This window comes from Nerophis lumbriciformis, linkage group LG07, assembly GCF_033978685.3.
Source record: "Nerophis lumbriciformis linkage group LG07, RoL_Nlum_v2.1, whole genome shotgun sequence".
Classification (NCBI taxonomy): domain Eukaryota; kingdom Metazoa; phylum Chordata; class Actinopteri; order Syngnathiformes; family Syngnathidae; genus Nerophis; species Nerophis lumbriciformis.
In genome coordinates this window covers 13,849,153-13,872,957 of record NC_084554.2, presented here as the reverse complement: position 1 = coordinate 13,872,957, position 23,805 = coordinate 13,849,153, and the positions used below count along the sequence as shown (strand labels likewise).

At 39.5% G+C, this 23,805-nt stretch overlaps 1 protein-coding gene across 2 annotated transcripts; it reads right to left on the bottom strand.

Moving 5' to 3' along the window:
* Nucleotides 1-68: 68 nt before the first annotated feature.
* On the bottom strand, nt 69-23,499 carry zfand1 (zinc finger, AN1-type domain 1). Of its 2 annotated transcripts, XM_061965779.2 has the most exons (8): nt 23,398-23,499; nt 17,664-17,706; nt 17,544-17,583; nt 15,418-15,545; nt 15,257-15,348; nt 4,707-4,825; nt 4,478-4,633; nt 69-291 (listed from the first exon to the last, which is right to left on the bottom strand). In XM_061965779.2, the coding sequence occupies exons 1-8, from the start codon at nt 23,450-23,452 to the stop codon at nt 115-117; spliced, it is 810 nt and encodes a 269-aa protein (XP_061821763.1). In that variant the 5' UTR covers nt 23,453-23,499; the 3' UTR covers nt 69-114. The 2 variants fall into 2 exon arrangements, with proteins under 2 accessions (XP_061821763.1, XP_061821764.1); XM_061965780.2 differs by lacking the exons at nt 17,544-17,583; nt 17,664-17,706 and having other exon boundaries at nt 23,398-23,451.
* Nucleotides 23,500-23,805: the final 306 nt, after the last annotated feature.

Below are 23,805 nucleotides of genomic sequence, written 5' to 3'. Positions count from 1 at the left end.
TTAAATCGAGTATCTGTTATCTAATATTTTCACATTTTAATACATAATATTTATTTTTTTTACAATGAAGCGTACATTAACAGTTATTTTCTGTATAGTTTACATTTTAGGAGTTCAGCCAATGGTAATGTATTGACAAACGTCCTCCAGGCCAGAGCTGTCATTGTCCAGGTACTCCAGGATCACGTTGCCCCCATTGTGCAGGGGGTCTTCTGGGCTGGTCAGCAGGGAGTGCAGGCTGTCATCCTGACGCAAAGCCTTACCTGTGACGGGATGGCAGAGACGCAGCTTCTGAATAGTAGCAAAGAGCACAAAAAGACATAAGTAAAACTTCAGTTTTCTTTATTTGATTTGCATGCATGCTGAAAGAGGAAAAGTTGTCTGGGCTTCTCTGGTTGGGCTGCTGTCCCCGCAACCCAACCCTGGATAAGCGGAAAAAGATGGCTGGATGGATGGATAGATGTTGTTTTGCGATACTTTTTTTTTTCCGCGAAGCAAGCTGTGTCACAGAACCAATTAAACATATATTCCGGGGTACCACTGTATAATCACTTAAATCCTTCAGAAATGTTATTTTTTTACATACGTGTTACTCCTTACGCCCGTTTATTTTCTTTCAAAAACTATCATGTAATAATTCACACTTTAGTGGTGTCTCTGGGTTTTTACTCAGTCCCGTTACACATCACCTATTAAAAGTCATGTGGTCCACATAAAGTCGCAAAAGTAAATTCACTCACTTTTTCTTCCTGCACGTTCAGTGATATTTTAACTATTACTTGGTGGGTGTGTTAAAATCTCAGCACTGTTACCTAAATTATTATTACCGTATTTTTTTAACTATAAGTCGCAGTTTTTTTACGTAGTTTGACCGGGGGTGCGACTTATACTCAGGAGCGACTTATGTGTGAAATGATTAACACATTACCGTAAAATATCAAATAATATTATTTATCTCATTCACGTAAGAGACTAGACGTATAAGATTTCATGGGATTTAGCGATTAGGAGTGACAGATTGTTTGGTAAACGTATAGCATGTTCTATATGTTATAGTTCTTTGAATGACTCTTACCATAATATGTTACGTTAACATACCAGCCACGTTCTCAGTTGGTTATTTATGCCTCATATAACGTACACTTATTCAGCCTGTTGTTCACTATTCTTTATTTATTTTAAATTGCCTTGCAAATGTCTATTCTTGGTGTTGGGTTTTATCGAATAAATTTCCCCAAAAAATGTGACTTATACACCAGTGCGACTTATGTTTTTTTCCTTCTTTATTATGCATTTTCGGCCGGTAATTTGCATACATACCTACTCAGTGGCCTAGTGCACCTACTCAGTGGCCTAGTGGTTAGAGTGTCCGTCCTGAGATCGGTAGGTTGGGAGTTCAAATCCCGGCCGAGTCATACCAAAGACTTTAAAAAATGGGACCCATTACCTCCCTGCTTGGCACTCAGCATCAAGGGTTGGAATTGGGGGTTAAATCACCAAAATGATTCCCGGGCGCAGCCACCGCTGCTGTCCACTGCTCCCCTCACCTCCCAGGGGGTGATCAAGGGTGATGGGTCAAATGCAGAGAATAATTTCGCCACACCTAGTGTGTGTGTGACAATCATTGGTACTTTAACTTTACATGCTGAAAGAGGAAAAGTTGGTATTTGTCATTTTTGGACATGCTTTTGGCAGTGTTTCTCATACATTCTTTTATTTGTGCAGGTACACTATGGAAAAATGTAGAACGCCACAGATACATTTGTATATCCTACAGCAGTGGTGTCAAAGTCAAGGAATTATCTATGGCCCCTGGGATGATATTTGATTAGTATTAGAACCGGACCACGGGCCACAGTCGCCTGCTGCTGTTTTGCACGCACCAATACTAGCTCCAACACTGATGGAGATCAGTGTTGGAGCTAGGAATTTTCAAAATGGGGTCATAAAAGCCATCAAGTCATAAAAATGGGGTCCCACAGTAAAGGTTTGGGGTCCCACTTTTTTGTAACCGTTTTGAAAACAAATGATAATTAAAATGCATTATTTTGTTATATCTCACATTCTATATTGTGTTTTGGAAAAACGTTACTTAATTCATAAAAAAAAATAATGCAAAAGAAAACATATTTTTATGCATAACTAAATGTATTAAATGATAATGAGTGTGAATGTGAGTGTGAATGTTGTCTGTCTATCTGTGTTGGCCCTGCGATGAGGTGGCGACTTGTCCAGGGTGTACCCCGCCTTCCGCCCGATTGTAGCTGAGATAGGCTCCAGCGCCCCCCGCGACCCCAAAGGGAATAAGCGGTAGAAAATGGATGGATGGATGGATAAATGGGTTGTACTTGTATAGCGCTTTTCTACCTTCAAGGTACTCAAAGCGCTTTGACACTACTTCCACATTTACCCATTCACACACACATTCACACACTGATGGCGGGAGCTGCCATGCAAGGCGCTAACCAGCAGCCATCAGGAGCAAGGGTGAAGTGTCTTGCTCAGGACACAACGGACATGACGAGGTTGGTACTAGGTGGGGATTGAACCAGGGACCCTCAGGTTGCGCACGGCCACTCTCCCATTGCGCCACGCCGTCCCGTATTCAGTTATAAACATTTAGTCACTTTCTTCTTTCTTTCATGCATCTAAATTTTACCGCTGCCGGTACTTTTTTCTACATTTTTATTGTAAATAAAATAATAAAATAATTTATTGTTTGTTCTTTTTTTGGCCAAAGTAAGACAAAGAAAACAATCTGAAGTTGTCTTTATTTTTTTGTTTTAATGCCATGATTTTAAGAGACAGATTTTCCTCCATGTGGCCCCTGAGCTAAAAATGAGTTTGACACCGCTGTCCTATAGTGACTTTGAGAGTATTGGTTAATAATACTAGAAACATCGCTCCACTGGTGTGTTTACAGGTTTTTAAACGTATTATTTCCGTTTCCTTAATTGCTTATACCTTTATAAAACACACGCACACGGTTCTTTCAGTAAACTTAATATCTGGCCTCTTAAATATATACCAAATAATAGAGGAAGCAGTATGGACGGATCTGGGCTAGGCTAACGGCAAACTCATTTGAGCCAACTATTATCCAACATACTGGCCAATTTTTGTCATTTTTTTTAAAAAGTAAAATGTATTTTAGTTCTATTCGTACAAGGGAGGTAACCATATGAACGTTTCATATCAAGGTTATCATATTTATTTTTACTCTAAATAAATAGACAAATTAGAATATGGTGTAAAACTCAATTTCAGCAATTCAACTACAAATGTTAAACTTATATGTGATATTACATACAAAGTCAAATATGTCAAACTTGTATTTGTTATCATATTGATGATCATGGTTTACAGATTTTGAAAACCCTACATTTTATGAAATTTTAAATTCAAGGTTTTTGTGAGCCGTAAGCCACAATCATGAAAAATATATCAAAAGAAGTCTTGCAATATCTTGAATTGCATTTATGAGCCTATTAGTTTCACTAGTTTCACCTTGTAAATCTTACTGCTGAAATAAACAAAACCTTTGCAGGATTTTGTATTTTTTTTAGTTCCACCTGTACTTTCTGTAGCAGAAGAAACATGAATATTTATGAGGCTTCTAATAGCCACATTATTGTAATTTGAGTGTTTCAATATATTTATCTTAGTTTGTTTTAATTTGTAAATAATTTTAAGGTTTTCTAAATGATAAAGGCAAAATGTGGTTTGTACATCCAGTTTATGTGACGTCCCCCCGAATTCACTTCCTGTTGTTGATACTTCAGATGTTAGTCTATAGATCTTCACATCTATCACTCTTAGTTGTCCAGACAGCAATGTGTTTATACAAGTTTAGGTATGACAAACAAGTATGTTTACAAATCTAAATGGGTTTAGTTTTAGTCGACTAAATTTCACCACATTTTACTAAACAAAATTTATACTAAATTTAGTTGATTATCTCTATTGAGTACAAAAAGATTAGGCATCTTTAAGGTTTACATAGTGTCGTGTTCTCCATAGCGGCAAACGTAAAAATGTGTTCGTACTAAATTGGGGCCCGAAGCAGAATTTAATGTGGAGACCCCCATTGCAAATTTTTTTATATATACGGTATGTTAAACAATTTTTACACTATTTTAATCCAAATTTAATTTAATTTAATGCATGTTTTTACATATACAAATGAGAAAGAAATTGTTCACTAATTAATTATTTAGTGCAAAATAAAGTGAACATACATTTCAAACTTTCCTGAGAGAACTCCGACTTACAAGACCAGCACTAATGCTGCACGCCTTGAAGACAGTGAGAATCACTGGGAAATTTCATCATATGTCCCTTTGTTTTGATTCGTTATTTCGTTTTTTGCCAAGGAAAAAACATCGTTGACGCAAAACTAGACAAACGTACCACTGCTGAGATGCACTTAATGAGAGAATGTTGGGTATACACATTAGTGATTATGTTCTGTTTTTACCTTAGCTGCGAGGACGTTGTTGTTGTTCTTGAGGGAAGCTAGCGAGGCCGCGTAATCCACCACCTTCCCAACGCTCCATTTGGAGCAGAAGAACATAGGCTGACTGCTGACTTCAGACTCTTTAGGTAGATACACTTGAAAATAGGTTCTTTCTGTCTACAAAGATGGCAGATGGTGATTAGCAGGCCAGAACTATGAACAAAATCATCAACCATATTCTGTAAGATACCTGTGGCAACCCCTTGTCTCCTACAGCGTGCAGCTTCAGTTTCATCAACGCTACCTTGGCAGCCGTGGCACTGTTCTTTGCTCCTTTACGTCCTTTGCTTTTGGATCCATCCTTTGACTCTGAGTTTTACACATATAAAACATCAACCTGTTAAATACTGTGGACAGAAGAACATGAACACCAGCAGTGACTCAAGCTAGTACCCTTAGGTAACGAACCAGTTCTGTTCCTGGACTGTGTCTTAACACATGCATCTTATATCTACAAACCCTGTTTCCATATAAGTTGGGAAATTGTGTTAGATGTAAATATAAACGGAATACGATGATTTGCAAATCATTTTCAACCCATATTCAGTTGAATATGCTACAAAGACAACATATTTGATGTTCAAACTGATAAACTTTTTTTTTTTTGGCAAATAATCATTAACTTTAGAATTTGATGCCAGTAACACGTGACAAAGAAGTTGGGAAAGGTGGCAATAAATACTGATAAAGTTGAAAAAATGCTCATCAAACACTTATTTGGAACATCCCACAGGTAAACAGGCTAATTGGGAACAGGTGGGTGCCATGATTGGGTATAAAAGTAAATTCCATGAAATGCTCAGTCATTCACAAACAAGGATGGGGCGAGGGTCACCACTTTGTCAACAAATGCGTGAGCAAATTGTTGAACAGTTTAAGAAAAACCTTTCTCAACCAGCTATTGCAAGGAATTTAGGGATTTCACCATCTACGGTCCGTAATATCATCAAAGGGTTCAGAGATTCTGTAGAAATCACTGCAAGCAGCTAAGCCCGTGACCTTCGATCCCTCAGGCTGTACTGCATCAACAAGCAACATCAGTGTGTAAAGGATATCACCAAATGGGCTCAGGAACACTTCAGAAACCCACTGTCAGTAACTACAGTTGGTCGCTACATCTGTAAGTGCAAATTAAAACTCTCCTATGCAAGGCGAAAACCGTTTATCAACAACACCCAGAGACGCCGTCAGCTTCGCTGGGCCTGAGCTCATCTAAGATGGACTGATACAAAGTGGAAAAGTGTTCTGTGGTCTGACGAGTCCACATTTCAAATTGTTTTTGGAAACTGTGGACGTCGTGTCCTCCGGACCAAAGAGGAAAAGAACCATCCGGATTGTTATAGGCGCAAAGTTGAAAAGCCAGCATCTGTGATGGTATGGGGGTGTATTAGTGCCCAAGACATGGGTAACTTACACATCTGTGAAGGCGCCATTAATGCTGAAAGGTACATACAGGTTTTGGAGCAACATATGTTGCCATCCAAGCAATGTTACCATGGACTCCCCTGCTTATTTCAGCAAGACAATGCCAAGCCACGTGTTACATCAACGTGGCTTCATAGTAAAAGAGTGCGGGTACTAGACTGGCCTACCTGTAGTCCAGACCTGTCTCCCATTGAAAATGTGTGGCGCATTATGAAGCCTAAAATACCACAACGGAGACCCCCGGACTGTTGAACAACTTAAGCTGTACATCAAGCAAGAATGGGAAAGAATTCCACCTGAGAAGCTTAAAAATGTGTCTCCTCAGTTCCCAAACGTTTACCGAGTGTTGTTAAAAGGAAAGGCCATGTAACACAGTGGTGAACATGCCCTTTCCCAACTACTTTGGCACGTGTTGCAGCCATGAAATTCTAAGTTAATTGTTATTTGCAAAAAAAAATAAAGTTTGTGAATTTGAACATCAAATATCTTGTCTTTGTAGTGCATTCAATTGAATATGGGTTGAAAAAGATTCACAAATCATTGTATTCCGTTTATATTTACATCTAACACAATTTCCCAACTCATATGGAAACGGGGTTTGTAAATTAACACCTTGGTCATTATTGGTGTGCGCTAATCCTCTCAAACAGCTTTCCAGGGTTATCCCAATAAAATGTATTAATTTCTCATACAATATTGAGCTGATACGAAATCAGCAGGAATCTAACATAATTGTATTACTTTCTAGGTTGGGCGTTATTGTTGAAAACTGTATCACGATAAAAGTGTTTAATTTTGGTCGATATCGATAATTATTGATATTTTTTATGACCTAAAATGAGGGCCAGGAGAAAAATAAATTAAATGTAAACATTTTTATTTAAAATGTAACCTTCCTCTGATTATAAATATAGACATTTGTCAAAGGTGTTCTGTTAAACCACTAGCATTTTTAAAAGTGCTGTCATGTTATGTCGAAATCTGCCAAACATATTATGGAGTGTTTATATTGCTACTCTTCACTTTTGGTTAATACGGTCCAAACTTGATTGTCAGTTATGTAACAAATAATGTGCAACCAACTTTGTCAACACTTTATTTAGCTATTTTATTTATCGTTATGATTGTGTCTATCTCCTTAAAATATGTTATTGCTTTTAGATGTAATGTTTATTCAAGTTCAACATTTTGCTAACAAAGTATGTTGCATTGATATTATTTGTTTGTTTTATTTAACTTGGAGATGTAAGCGTTTTAATTTCAATTACAACATTAAATTAAACAAGAAATACAAGTTCATTGCATTTGAAATAATATATACATACATTATTAATATGTATTATCATTCAATTAATGGTTAATTTGGTCTCATAAAAATCATGGTAATAATAATGTTTATCTGCAATAATTTGTTGGTAAATATATAATCTAAAGATGTAACAGTAAACGGTATAATGATAAACAGCGGTAAAATCCCCAATAATTAGTAACACCGTTTAAATTTTTATATATAGAAAAAAAGTAATTTATTAATGCATTTAGGCAACACTGCTTCCTTCCTGGACACGAAGTCACTAGAGCGCTGGCACCTCCACACTAGCGTCGTTTGGCTTGAAAATGACACAGACTTTGCTTCATTTTCCCTCGCTTCATTTCCGTGGAGTGTCGGCGTGCGTTTAAGAGCGCACTGCTGTTTTTAGATGGCGACAGACACACCTGTCCCACACTAAAAGTATACAGCGAAGGAGAAAACTATTTGAAGTTGCTTTTATTTTCTCAATACAGCGTCCATCAGCTGTGACTGAGAGTTCATGACATGAGCAAACATGCAGCAGGCGATGTGTCGTGAACGTTCCCACAACTTGTTTATAAAGTCTTTAGTTTGTATACACTTGTTTTTTATTTAACTGCAAATTGTATCAGTGTTCAAATAACATAAATACAAGCTATAATGTTTTGACATCTCATCAAACTGAACACAGGGTGTGACGATTGTGTATCGCTGTGAGGTGCCACTCCTGTTGCACTGAACCACTAAGAGGTGTTGTTATAGAAGAACAAAGCTGTGACATAGCATTTTATTTTGCGTAGTTAATTCCTATACGACATATTTCTGCTCAAACTCTTAATGGATCTGTCCTGATACAGAATGTACAAGTACAGATAAATGCACATAACTTCAAAAAAAACCTTCCCTTTATCAAAATGTAAAAATAGAGATAAAGGCATCATGTAATGAGAAAAGGCTGATATGTTGATATTATTATGAACACACAAAAAAAAAAAAATACTTGTCTTTGGATATATGGATAACGTTTATCTATAGCCTTTTTATTAGACATTACAAATTACATGATGGTATTGCGTTCACACCTCACCCCAACTCTGTTTTACCTAACAATCAGTAATCATGATTTCAATATTGATTAAAAAAATAATCAAAATTATTATTTTGGCCATAATTGGCAGCTTTATGTATAAGACTAGATCTCATACATGAACACTTTTTTATCTGTATGGACAAAAAGTGCAGTTACGTCTTATGGCCATCAGGTGCCATCTTTCAAAATTCTTACATTGTTTTTTATTTTTTAATCTCTTATGTCAGACCTGGGCATTCTGCGGCCCGCGGGCCACATCCGGCCCTCTGTGCGTCCCTGTCCGGCCCGTGTGAGGCCAATGATAAATTACAAAATACATTTTAAAAAGTATCTATGTCGAGTGTGCAATACAATGGTGCTGCTTTTGTTTTGAAAAGCGTTATTTGTATTACTTTCGTGTGGACGTATGCGCATGTGTGATTGTGAGTGAATGTGAACAGCTGCAATCACAAATTGCAAAATAAAGTTGAAAAAACATCTATGTCGTGCGCGCAATATAACTGTGCTGCTTTTATTTTGAAAAGTGTTATTTATGGACGTATGAGTAACCTGTGAGTGAAGGTGCACAGCGACAAGTGATGCACGGTTTACACTCGAGACGCTAAAAAGAGAAAAGTTTATGACGAATGGCATGTTTCCAACAAGACATGGACTGCCAAGCAACGTTCCCTCTAAGGTGCGCACCTGTGCAATTGCGCACTGCTCAAGCGTCCTCTGCGCACAGCAAATATATGCTGCGCACCAAATCAAATCCCATCTGAATTCTAAACAAAATAAACACATTTATTCTGTGTAATTTTGCAATGCAACTGAGTGACAATGACAACAAGCGGCCCTAACGGTGTTCATCAACACCGTTCAATTATTGTTACGTCTATCGAGATGCTTCGAGGACAGGAATTATATCGATCACTTTATTGAGCAAAACTGTTTATATTCGGCCATAACCACACCAAAAACATGAGTAAAAAACTTCTATCTCGAAAAACTAGTCATTTTCTGCTGTACAAACCAGGCCAAAAGCAACTTGTCATCTGTCACCAACACGCATACCACTAAGCCACTGGTGCGTTTATGGCCACACAAAAAGTCGGACAACTCAAACACCACACAAAGTTACACTATGACTCCTCAGTCATACGTGTGCTTATTCTACTGTCATTTATTATTAATGTTAATTTATTGATATTAATCATGGAATGCTGTTACTAGAGAAAGTTACAGGAATGCACACTTCATCCTATGCTTACATTTCATTGTGCAACATGAGGATGTTTAAGGGCAACTAAATGTGATCTCTGAAAGGGGTACAAATGATTTCCAAAGCAGTGCTTTTGGTATAAAGTTAAGTTAGGTTAAATGAAAGTATTATTATTATTAATTATTACGGTATTATTATTATTATTATTATTACTATTATTATTATTATTTATCTTACGGTATATATAAAAAATAATATTGACTAAAATTTAATTGAAATATTGTCGATGTGGCCCTCCAGCAGTGCTCGGGTTGCTCATGCGGGCCCCGGTAAAAATTAATTGCCCACCCGTCTTATGTCTATAAAGTGCTATCTTGCACAATTTTCACATTTGTTTTAGTTATATATGTTATTATTTTCTTCTGCCATGTTACTTTGTTTATAATGCTTTTGTTGCTTTCATAAGCACATTAAATTTCTACTTGAGGTCCATTAACTGTTTTTATCTACCGTATTTTCCGCACTATAAGGCGCACCTAAAAACCACAAATTTTCTCAAAAGCTGACAGTGCGCCTTATAACCCGGTGCGCTTTATATATGGATAAATATTAAGATTAATTTTCATAAAGTTTCGGTCTCGCAACTTCGGTAAACAGCCGCCATCTTTTTTCCCGGTAGAACAGGAAGCGCTTCTTCTTCTACGCAAGCAACCGCCAAGGTAAGCACCCTCCCCCATAGAACAGGAAGCGCTTCTTCTTCTACTGTAAGCAACCACCTGCCCGCGTAGAAGAAGAAAAAGCGCGCGGATATACCGTACGTTTCATTTCCTTTGTGTGTTTACATCTGTAAAGACCACAAAATGTCTCCTACCAAGTGACAGGGATCCGGTTCATGAAAAGACGCAATCTCTCCATCCGCACACGGATTACTATTTCACAGCAACTGATATTCCTGTGAACCGCACTGTGGATACAACGGGAGCACGTACGGTGAATATTCGCACCACAGGGAATGAGAAGTCATCCTTCACTGTGGTTCTAGCTTGCCATGCTAATGGCCAGAAACTTCCACCCATGGTGATATTCAAAAGGAAGACCTTGCCAAAAGAGACCTTTCCAGCCGGCGTCATCATAAAAGCTAACTCGAAGGGATGGATGAAGAAAAGATGAGCGAGTGGTTAAGGTAAGTTTAAGTTTACGCGAAGAGGCCGGGTGGCTTTTTTCAGCAGCTCCGTCCATGTTGATATACGATTCCATGACTGTTTTTTTGACATTCCTTTAGCGCAGTTAGATGCGGCTTACAACACGGGGCGGCTTATGGGTGGACAAAGTTTTGAAATATGCCGTTCATTGAAGGCGTGGCTTATAACCCAGGGCGCCTTATGGTGCGGAAAATACGGTACAATAATGTTTCTTCTACAAAGGAAATCATTTTGAATGTGTTTTTTTTTCTTTTAAATAAAACTTGGTTAAAAGATTTCAGTATTAATACATTTTGAAAATTTCCAGCACATTTAAAAATACAGCGATAATGATAACCGTGATCATTTTGGTCACAATAACCGTGATAAGAAATTGTCATATTGCAACATCCCTAATATCGTCAAGAAAAATGTGTTATCAGCCCAGGCCTACTTGTTATTACAACTACAGTACATGCGCTGTCGAGCTCGCTGTGTACAAACAAAACATGAAATGTGGGCTAACACTTTAGAGATACTGTAATACGATTGTTCGTGTTTATCAGTCCGTACAGATTGGTGCTCTATTGCAGTGTTGTGCATTACAAACTCAAACGCCATTCAGATGGTGACATAAAAGCTAGCTTATCTCTTTCTGTAGCTATCTTCTAGCATGCTAACACATCAGCGTGCTACGGTATTAGCCGTAAGATCAGAATCAGAAAAGTTTTTATTGCCATTGTTTGAGAACGGGTTCACAAACTAGGAATTTTACCTGGCGCAGTCGTGCAACATAAAACACATAACACAGAAATGTTATTCTATTCTGTGTTATATGTGTTTTATGCAATAAAAACTCTTCTGATTCTGATCTTACGGCTAATACCGTAGCACGCTGATGTGTTAGCATGCTAGAAAAAAAGTTCCTCCGTGTTCGCTCTTACAATAACAATATCGCTACAGTTTGGTTATTCTACAAGTTACTTCTTGTCTCTCATAATGATTGTGAACGATGGGCAAAAAAAAAAAAAAAAAAAAAGTGCAATTCCCCTTTAAAGGCCTACTGAAACCCACTACTACCGACCACGCAGTCTGATAGTTTATATATCAATGATGAAATCTTAACATTGCAACACATGCCAATACGGCCGGGTTAGCTTACTAAAGCGCAATTTTAAATTTCGCGCCGAAATATTCTGCTGAAAACGTCTCGGTATGATGACGTCAGCGCGTGACGTCACGGATTGTGGAGGACATTTTGGGACAGCATGGTGGCCAGCTATTAAGTCGTCTGTTTTCATCGCAAAATTCCACAGTATTCTGGACATCTGTGTTGGTGAATCTTTTGCAATTTGTTCAATGAACAATGGAGACAGCAAAGAAGAAAGCTGTAGGTGGGAAGCAGTGTATTGTGGCCGACTGCAGCAACACAAACACAGCCGGTGTTTCATTGTTTACATTCCCGAAAGATGATTGGCCTGTGGAGAACTGGGACAACAGAGACTCTTACCAGGAGGACTTTGAGTTGGATGCGCAGACACGGTACCGTGAGTACGCATGCAGCTGCGGCTTCCAAACATTTGATCGCTTGCCCGTATGTGCGTGCCGCTATGTGCATGTCACGTACGTAACTTTGGGGAAATATATGTGCTGTATGAACTTTGGGGAGGTGAACGGTACTTTGGGCTGTGGGATTGAGTGTGTTGTGCAGGTGGTTGAGTTGTATTGGCGGGTTATATGGACGGGAGGGGGGAGGTGTTTGTTATGCGGGATTAATTTGTGGCATATTAAATATAAGCCTGGTTGTGTTGTGGCTAATAGAGTATATACATGTCTTGTGTTTATTTACTGTTTTAGTCATTCCCAGCTGAATATCAGGTCCCACCCGCCTCTCACAGCATCTTCCCTATCTGAATCGCTCCCACTGCCCTCTAATCCTTCACTCTCACTTTCCTCATCCACAAATCTTTCATCCTCGCTCAAATTAATGGGGAAATCGTCGCTTTCTCGGTCCGAATCGCTCTCGCTGCTGGTGGCCATGATTGTAAACAATGTGCGGATGTGAGGAGCTCCACAACCTGTGACGTCACCCTACTCGTCTGCTACTTCCGGTACAGGCAAGGCTTTTTTTATCAGCGACCAAAAGTTGCGAACTTTATCGTCGATGTTCTCTACTAAATCCTTTCAGCAAAAATATGGCAATATCGCGAAATGATCAAGTATGACACATAGAATGGACCTGCTATCCCCGTTTAAATAAGAAAATCGCATTTCAGTAGGCCTTTAATCTTAACAGCACAAACAAACATTTTGACACCACAAACCAATGGCTGGGTTATTTTAATATTTACTGTACAATGACGAGGGTGGCCAACTTCACACAGGTTGACAAATGTGCTCATTTAGACTGCAATGTTGAGCTTATATCTATATTACGTGCTGTTGTGTGCTTAGCTGTTGTGTAGCTGCTAGCTCCTACTAGCCTATTGCCTACCGTATTTACCTTTTGTAAAAGACTTGACTAAAATACAAGAAAATACCAACCATGTGTGATTATTGGAGGATTTTTAGATGTTAACTGGCTGTCCAGTTTTGCTCAAGTTAACACGCTGCAGAACTGCTCGTATCGGAACGCTTATATCGGACATTTGGCATTCGAGCCCAGACAATATCAATATAGGATCGGGACACCTCTACTTTTTATTATGTCAATTTTCACTTTCATGGTGATGGCTTTCTTTTTCTTTGACGCACTGCCACTTGTGAGATATACCGTATTTTTCGGACTATAAGTCGCTCCGGAGTGTACGTCGCACCGGCCGAAAATGCACAATAAAGAAGGAAAAAAACATATATACGCACTGGAGTATAAGTCGCATTTTTGGGGGAAATTTATTTGATCAAATCCAACACCAAGAATAGACATTTGAAAGGCAATTTAAAATAAATAAAGAATAGTGAACAACAGGCTGAATAAGTGTACGTTATATGAGGCATAAATAACCAACTGAGAAGGTGCCTGGTATGTTAACGTAACATATTATGGTAAGAGTCATTCAAATAACTATAACATATAGAACATGCTATACGTTTACCAAACAATCTGTCATTCCCGATCGCTAAATCCCATGAAATCTTCTTCCTCTGTGTCGCCTCTGGTATGCGCCCCGCTAGCGTCCTTTCTTTCTGCTGCTCGATTGCTGTTCTCTGCAGCATATTTCACTACGTCCAGCTTGTAATCTGCAGTATATGATTTCCTTTTCGGTGCCATTTTAGTTCAGTCCTTCTCAGTTTTTATAAGTTACCGCCAATGTTGATGTGATCCATTCTAATAGCTCCGACAGTACCGTATAGCACAGGGGTCGGCAACCCAAAATGTTGAAAGAGCCATATTGGACCAAGACTACAAAAACAAATCTGTCTGGAGCCGCAAAAAAATTAAAAGCCATATTACATACAGATAGTGTGTCATGAGATATAAATTGAATTAAGAGGACTTAAAGGAAACTAAATGAGTTCAAATATACCTACAAATGAGGCATAATGATGCAATATGTACATATAGCTAGCCTAAATAGCATGTAAGCATCGATTAGCTTGCAGTCATGCAGTGACCAAATATGTCTGATTAGCACTCCACACAAGTCAATAACATCAACAAAACTCACCTTTGTGGGTTCATGCACAACGTTAAGTTTGGTGTACAAAATGAGACAGAAAAAGAAGTGGCATAAAACACGTCCTATAAAGTCGGAGAACGTTATACATGTAAACAAACTAAGGTGAGTTCAAGGACCGCCAAAATTAGTAGGACAAAACGGCGCTCGCCAAATACTCGAATCAGTGAAGCATGTTTAATACAAACAGTGTGCTTTATAACAATTAGGGAGTTTTGTGTCATGTTTGTCCTCCTACAGAAACCATATTAACACAAAAAATAATTTTTTTTCCCCTCAACTTTTTCCATTTTTCATCCATTTTTGGAAAAGCTCCAGAGAGCCACGAGGGCGGCGCTAAAGAGCCGCATACGGCTCTAGAGCCGCGGGTTGCCGACCCCTGGTATAGCATATAGCTGTTAGCATCCCAGGACCCACAATGCACTTCTGCCATTACCCGCCCCCGCCGAACTTATTGGTTGGCGTGTGAGTGACGATTGCTGACGTGTGTTTGGTGATTGCGGACATTTTCTTCGTCGCTCACGCGAATTAGATAAATAATATTATTTGATATTTTACGGTAATGTGTTAATAATTTCACACATAAGTCGCTCCGGAGTATACGTCGCACCCACGGCCAAACTATGAAAAAAACGTAGACTTATAGTCCGAAAAATACGGTAATAAAATCCATAAAGGTAAATAATATAATTATTATTCCTCAGTGTGACGCATATTCTTCCGTTGGCCCATGCTGTAACTCGTCATCAGGCAAATCTCGTGTTTACAGACTAAATTCATGCAGTTTGTTAATTCATGGGAGCGCGTAGGTCACGCTGAAAGTCCATAAACCAACGACTGCCTGTATTCCAAATGCAATCACATCAGTGTCTTACCCACAATCCTTTGCACAAGCTCTTTGGTGGCTGCCATTCGAGGCTTTTGGATCTCCAACTTCTCACACTTGTGATCATCTTGATGACGGTGGCTGCAGGGCACAGACAACTTATTCAGACAGACCAAACATGCTGTAACTGTTGACAAGGTGCAAACCTACGCCAGGCAGAAGTGTTTTTCACACTGCGGGCAGATGACAGGAAGTAGTTGTTTCTCTTTACACTCTTCAAAAGAGCAGGGATGGTTTATGACGACGCTTCCAGTAGACGCTTCTCTTTTCACAGGCTCCTGAAACATCAACATTGCTATTTTCATCATTTACATATTCACACCAACAAATACGGTGGTAACTCTGTTTTTTTGTCCAATTTTTTTACGAATCTCTTTTTAGGAAAAAAAAAAAATGCTAAAAGTTGAACTTGTTTATGCTGTATTGTTCGCCCAAGCAAAGTACAGAGACATCCTGTGTGAAAACCAACGCTTCCCATCCAACCTAATGGAGCTTGAGAGGTGCTGCAAAGAGGAATGGGTGAAACTGTCCAAAGACAGGTGTGCTTAGTCATGATGAGGTATTGTCTGTAGAATTTTGAGGACAAAAATGAATTTATTCCATTTTGGAATAAGGCTGTAATAGGGTTGTACGGTATACCGGTACTAGTATAGTACAGCGATACTAATGAATCATATTCGGTACTATACCGCCTCTAAAAAGTACAGCATGACGGCGCGTCGTCGTCACGTCATGACATTGCTGGTTTTACTAAGAGACGAGCATGTTCGGCAGCGCACAATCACGGAGTACTTACAAGGGAGAACGGGCACATTTTGGCTTAAAAACTAACGATAAAGGTGAAGTTACAACACTGAAACACCCTCAGGAAGAGGTGCATCCACAGTCTGCAGTGTTTGAGTTACTTCCAAATCACCAATCCTCGCCTCCATGGCGACAAATAAAGTCAGTTTCTTACAAGTATCATCCCTGCAGGACGAGGAATAGCTAAACATGCTTCACTACACACCGTAGCTCACCGGCGTCACAATGTAAACAAACGCCATGTGTGGATCTGCACCAGACATCAGCTGTAATGATACCAAGTACAGGATCGTATCTAGTCGATACTACTATGATTACATCGATATTTTTAACATCACAAAATCTTTTTTCGTTTTTTAAAAATGTATACATGTTTATAAACTGAGGAAATATGTCCATTGTATGATCCTGTAACGACTTGGTATCGGATTGATACCCAGATTTGTGGTATCATCCAAAACTAATGAAAGCATCCAAACAACAGAAGAATACATGATTATTACATTTTAACAGAAGTGTAGATAGAACATGTTAAAAGAGAAAGTAAGCAGATATTAACAGTAAATGACCAAGTAGATTAATAATCCATTTTCTACCACTTGTCCTTAATAATTTCGACAAAATAATAGAATGGAAAATGACACAATATTTTACTGCATACATCAGCAGACTAATTAGGAGCCTTTGTTTGTTTACTTACTACTAAAAGACAAGTTGTCTTGTATGTTCACTATTTTATTCAAGGACAAACTTGCAATAAGAAACATATGTTTAATGTACCGTAAGATTTTTTGTCAAAATAAAGCCAATAATGCCATTTTTTGTGGTCTTCTTTATTTAGAAAAGTATCTGAATACATTTTGGTACCGGTACCAAAATATTGGTATTGGGACAACACTAGGCTGTAACATAAAATGTAGAAAAACTGAAGCACTGAATACTTGCCTGATGCACTATATTTACTATTGCGCGCTCCGAGTGCTTTCCCAGTTTCGTAAAAATGACTTTTGTATTCATACAATAGGCCTGACCTTTCAGAACAGGGGTGGGCAAACTGCGGCCCGAGGGCCACATATTAAAACAGAATTTAGCAAAGGTCTGTTTTGACAATTGCCACGACAAACTTGATACTAGACTTCGACGCACTGGCAAAAAAAGGGTGATCAATAACACTGCTCCCACTAAAAGAGAATGTAAGTGTTAACACTTTAAAAACATGTGTATGTTTCTTTGATGTTCTCATGTGATTTTGTTGAAAATAGATGTATTATGATTAAAATAGTCCATGTTTGAGAAGCCTACTCTTAGTTCCAACAGAGATGATATGCTTTGAATTGCATCATGTGCTCGCCCGGCCCGTCTGTCAAATTTCAAAACCCGATGTGGCCCCTGAGCCAAAAGGTTTGCCCACCAGTTTTAGAAAATTTGACTGACGCAAAACAGTAAACAGTGTATGCTGTTAAAAAGTGTACCTCTGAACATGAATGGGCTTCTCTGCTTCTGTGTTGAAGGCTGTAAAAAGAGGGTTTGATTATTACAATATTATCAGAATGGCGAAGAAGGGATGACAAGAAATACATTTTCAAAATTACCAGTAAACTCCACTGCAAGAATCGCAAACAAATGGCAGAAAGTCTAAATGGATGAAATAAACACTTGTTAAAAGCAGTCAATAGAAAAGTAACACATTCCAAACCTAGTAACATTTCAGACAAGCACAAGGCTTTAGGTAAAACTTCACAGTCTGGTAAAAATAAATATTTATCACAGAAGAATTTGATACATGATGTTTCCCTTTCTTTTCTGTCTCTCACATTATGAGTTATGCCTCGCGCTTGTTTTCTTCCAGTGTTCTCCTAAATTTCCAATTAATATTGCTATACTCCTGACTCTTTTGCTAAATTTTGTGTTTCCAATATATTTTTAATACAACTACCGTATTTGTCGGAGTATAAGTCGCACTGGAGTATAAGTCGCAAGTGCCTAAAATGCATAATAAAGAAGAAAAAAAACATATAAGTCGCACTGGAGCCCGGCCAAACTATGAAAAAAACTGCGACTTATACGGTACTTCAGAAGTGATGGCTCAATGAAGAACTTCCTGTCCAGATCACATGTACATGCAGGAGGTCACAAAGATTGTACACAAACCTTCAAAATAAAATACAGTGACATTGCCACCATAATTGTTTACTAGTTATCCTTGAAATTAACTTAAATTCACCTTTCCTAATTTCTTATTACCGGTAATCACAATAACAAAACATCAACAATACCCAACCATTACCATTATCAGTAAGATAGTTGAACGTGACAGTTAGCGAGGATAGAAAGGACGCCATGGAGACATCAACTAACTAAAACTGTCATTACAGCGACACAGACTACAGGTGAGCATCATATTATTATTTCAACTCCTGATAATCAGAATCACATCAGAAGTACTTTATTAATCCCCAAGAGCAGACAAACATTACAGGGAGACAGAAGAAGATCACTGACGGGTCTGCCAACTTCTGGCGACCCTTACCAAAAAAGGAGAGAAACAGGTAAACGCCAAAGAAGGGGAGATGAGGAAAAAAAAAACATTCAGTCTAAGCCTGGGCCTCTGGAGAGGGTGTACAGACTGAGGCCAAGGGAAAAAATAAAAAATACAACAACAAAAAAATATTAAAAATTACTTTATAAAGATGATTTCAACACCTATTTGTGTATGTTATTCAAAAGCTTGCTACAACTGGCCTTTTGAGTTTGAAGGAAAACTGCAATTTTAATTTAAAATGTTGCCAATCAGTCACAATCCTTATGTGAAACAAGAACACGTCTTTCCTTTTTCTGTACATTCTAAATAGTGAAAAAACGCCTGCAAGAGGCGGCTAACAATTAGGGATTCACCCATACTTGCCAACCCTCCCGGATTTTCCGGGAGACTCCCGAAATTCAGCGCCTCTCCCGAAAACCTCCCGGGACAAATTTTCTCCCGAAAATCTCCCGAAATTCAGGCGGAGCTGGAGGCCACGCCCCCTCCAGCTCCATGCGGACCTGAGTCCGCTTTCCTACGATATAAACAGTGTCCCTGCCCAATCACGTTATAACTGTAGAATGATCGAGGGCGAGTTCCTGGTTTCTTATGTGGGTTTATTGTTAGGCGGTTTCATTAACGTCCTCCCAGCGCGGTAACAACGCACAAACCGTAAAGCAGTTCGTCTACCGTAAACAGCAATGTTGTGACACTCTTAAACAGGACAATACTGCCATCTATAATATCAATAACATATACGGCTTTTAGAGAGTGCAATGCACAACTGCGCACACAACAAGGAGACGAAGCAGAAGAACGAGGAAGATACAGCCATGGCGACGCCGCCGACGAGTAAGATGAAGAAATACACTTTGTTGCACCTTTCCTGCCTGAGTCCGGCGATTAGTTGCAAATCTTGCTTTATAGATTGCTTGCACACAGCCAATCCAACACAAAACAAACTAGTCCCCGCCCGCACTCACGCTACGCTCCCTCTCTTCTCTCGCCCACACTCACTGACGTCACTCACCTCACATGCTCACCTATTAAAGGGCCACACACACACATACGTTACTCTCATAACAGCTTGTAAGTTCCAAGCCGCAAGACTTGGTGAATTCTAGCTGTAAATATACTCCTCCCCTCTTAACCACGCCCCTAAACACGCCTCCGCACAAACCACGCCTCCGCACAAACCACACCCCCGCCCCACCCCCCAGCCCCCACCTCCCGAAATCGGAGGTCTTAAGGTTGGCAAGTATGGATTCACCTAAACACCAATAAAGCCCTCTAAAAACCACCCAATACCTCCAAAACATGCTGTATGTACAGGTAAAAGCCAGTAAATTAGAATATTTTGAAAAACTTGATTTATTTCAGTAATTGCATTCAAAAGGTGTAACTTGTACATTATATTTATTCATTGCACACAGACTGATGCATTCAAATGTTTATTTCATTTAATTTTGATGATTTGAAGTGGCAACAAATGAAAATCCAAAATTCCGTGTGTCACAAAATTAGAATATTACTTAAGGCTAATACAAAAAAGGGATTTTTAGAAATGTTGGCCAACTGAAAAGTATGAAAATGAAAAATATGAGCATGTACAATACTCAATACTTGGTTGGAGCTCCTTTTGCCTCAACTACTGCGTTAATGCGGCGTGGCATGGAGTCGATGAGTTTCTGGCACTGCTCAGGTGTTATGAGAGCCCAGGTTGCTCTGATAGTGGCCTTCAACTCTTCTGCGTTTTTGGGTCTGGCATTCTGCATCTTCCTTTTCACAATACCCCACAGATTTTCTATGGGGCTAAGGTCAGGGGAGTTGGCGGGCCAATTTAGAACAGAAATACCATGGTCCGTAAACCAGGCACGGGTAGATTTTGCGCTGTGTGCAGGCGCCAAGTCCTGTTGGAACTTGAAATCTCCATCTCCATAGAGCAGGTCAGCAGCAGGAAGCATGAAGTGCTCTAAAACTTGCTGGTAGACGGCTGCGTTGACCCTGGATCTCAGGAAACAGAGTGGACCGACACCAGCAGATGACATGGCACCCCAAACCATCACTGATGGTGGAAACTTTACACTAGACTTCAGGCAACGTGGATCCTGTGCCTCTCCTGTCTTCCTCCAGACTCTGGGACCTCGATTTCCAAAGGAAATGCAAAATTTGCTTTCGTCAGAAAACATGACTTTGGACCACTCAGCAGCAGTCCAGCTGGTGTCGGTCCACTCTGTTTCCTGAGATCCAGGGTCAACGCAGCCGTCTACCAGCAAGTTTTAGAGCACTTCATGCTTCCTGCTGCTGACCTGCTCTATGGAGATGGAGATTTCAAGTTCCAACAGGACTTGGCGCCTGCACACAGCGCAAAATCTACCCGTGCCTGGTTTACGGACCATGGTATTTCTGTTCTAAATTGGCCCGCCAACTCCCCTGACCTTAGCCCCATAGAAAATCTGTGGGGTATTGTGAAAAGGAAGATGCAGAATGCCAGACCCAAAAACGCAGAAGAGTTGAAGGCCACTATCAGAGCAACCTGGGCTCTCATAACACCTGAGCAGTGCCAGAAACTCATCGACTCCATGCCACGCCGCATTAACGCAGTAATTGAGGCAAAAGGAGCTCCAACCAAGTATTGAGTATTGCACATGCTCATATTTTTCAATTTCATACTTTTCAGTTGGCCAACATTTCTAAAAATCCCTTTTTTTGTATTAGCCTTAAGTAATATTCTAATTTTGTGACACACGGAATTTTGGATTTTCATTTGTTGCCACTTCAAATCATCAAAATTAAATGAAATAAACATTTGAATGCATCAGTCTGTGTGCAATGAATAAATATAATGTACAAGTTACACCTTTTGAATGCAATTACTGAAATAAATTAAGTTTTTCAAAATATTCTAATTTACTGGCTTTTACCTGTATGTGTCATATGTCAGCAACCAAAAGGTTTTGTAACCTGTAAGTTCGTTTGTTAAGGTGTTGTTATTATTCCATCCATCCATTTTCTACCGCTTGTCCCTTTTGGGGTGGCGGAGGGTGCTGGAGCCTATCTCAGCTGCATTCGGGTGGAAGGCGGGGTGCACCCTGGACAAGTCGCCACCTCATCACAGGGCCAACACAGATAGACAGACAACATTTACACTCACATTCACACACTAGGGACCATTTAGTGTTGCCAATCAACCTATCCCCAGGTGCATGTCTTTGGAGGTGGGAGGAAGCCGGAGTACCCGGAGGGAACCCACGCAGTCACGGGGAGGACATGCAAACTCCACACAGAAAGAACCCGAGAGCAGGATCGAACCCAGGACCTTCGTATTGTGAGGCAGGCGCCCTAACCCCTCTTCCACCGTGCTGATTATACCAAATAAATACACTGCAAATATCAGTTTGAATCGAGAATCGTGTTGAATCGATTATCGATTATGAATCAAATCCTTACCCCAAGAATCGGAATCGAATGGCGAGGTGCCCAAAGATTCACACCAATAACAATTGAATATTTGTAGAGATGTCCGATAATGGCTTTTTTGCCGATATCCGATATTCCGATTTTGTTCAACTCTTAATTACCGATTCCAATATCAACTGATACCAATATATACAGTCGTGGAATTAACACATTATTATGCCTAATTTTGCTGTGATGCCACGCTGGATGCATTAAACAATGTAACAAGGTTTTCCAAAATAAATCAACTCAAGTTATGGAAAAAAGTGCCAACATGGCACTGCCATATTTATTATTGAAGTCACAAAGTGCATTTTTTTTTTCTAACATGCCTCAAAACAGCAGCTTGGAATTTGGGACATGCTCTCCCTGAGAGAGCATGAGGAGGTTGAGGTGGGCGCGGTTAAGGTGGGGGGGGGGGGGTATATTGTAGCGTCCCGGAAGAGTTAGTGCTGCAAGGGGTTCTGGGTATTTGTTCTGTTGTGTTTATGTTGTGTTACGGTGCGGATGTTCTCTCGAAATGTGTTTGTCATTCTTGTTTGGTGTGGGTTTACAGTGTGACGCTTATTTGTAACAGTGTTAAAGTTGTTTATACGGCGACCCTCAGTGTGACCTGTGTGGCTGTTCACTTGCGTGTGTGAAAAGCCGTAGATATTATGTGATTGGGCCGGCACGCAAAGGCAGTGGCTTTAAGGTTTATTGGCGTTTTGTACTTCTCCCTACGTCCGTGTACACAGTGGCGTTTTAAAAAGTCATACATTTTAGTTTTTGAAACCGATACCGATAATTTTTAAACCGATAATTTTCGATATTACATTTTAAAGCATTTATTAGCCGATATCGGCAGTCCGATATTATCGGACATCTCTAGTATTCAGTGTTAAAAAATATTATATGGCTCTCATGGAAATACATTTTAAAATATTTGGCTTTCATGGCTCTCTTAGCCAAAAAGGTTCCCGACCCCTGTACTAGGTCATAAAATCAGTGTCAGTTCAGTCGGTCCATAGGTTGCCTGTAGGAACTTTTAATGTCCAGCAGATGTCAGTATTTAGTGACACAGTATCAATACAGTTTTGCAATGTGTCGAAACGCTTCATGACGCCTCATCAACCCATCACTAATATTTAGGAAGGTTTCAATAGGATGGCCATTAAATATGAATACAATTAAAATATAGACGGTTTGTGGCTGTAACGCCGACTAAAGTCTCGTATTTATACGTTTGTGCCGCACACATCACACATCACAGTAGATACATGCTAACAGTGCTACAAAGGCTTTTCAAACAAATAAAAACGTAGACTTTCAGTCTTAATCTTATTTTAAAGTAAGACTCGACTTACCTTTCTGGTGACAAGACTCATGCTGACAATGTTTTCCAACGTCGAGTTCCGCCATTTGCTTTTTCTTCTTCTACTGTCAATTTCCGGCAGACTAGACTCATGTTAGGCGCGTGCTGCCCCCTACAGGTTCTTAACGGGACTTCTTCATCACCTCATATTTTGTGTGGAATCCAGTTGGGGTTTTTTTTCCAAATACTTGAAAACCGCTTTTGCCGTTTCCTGATGTTCCCAGCTGAGAAAAGTTGTAATTGAAATGTATTTGCTTCCAGTTTCTGACAGTGGTGCATACACGATTCCGCCATGAGTTAAACCAGGGGTAGGGAACCTATGGCTCTAGAGCCAGATGTGGCTCTTTTGATGACTGCATCTGGCTCTTAGATAAATCTTAAATGACATTGCTTAACACGA

Excerpts from the sequence above, each read along its gene's own strand:
- zfand1 (XM_061965779.2), bottom strand. The coding sequence starts at position 23,452 with ATGGCGGAACTCGACGTTGGAAAACATTGTCAGCATGAGTCTTGTCAC. Across the intron at positions 15,546-17,543 it reads AAGCCCATTCATGTTCAGAG|GAGCCTGTGAAAAGAGAAGC; the intron begins GTACACTTTTTA and ends TTGATGTTTCAG. Across the intron at positions 4,634-4,706 it reads GAGACAAGGGGTTGCCACAG|ACAGAAAGAACCTATTTTCA; the intron begins GTATCTTACAGA and ends CCATCTTTGTAG.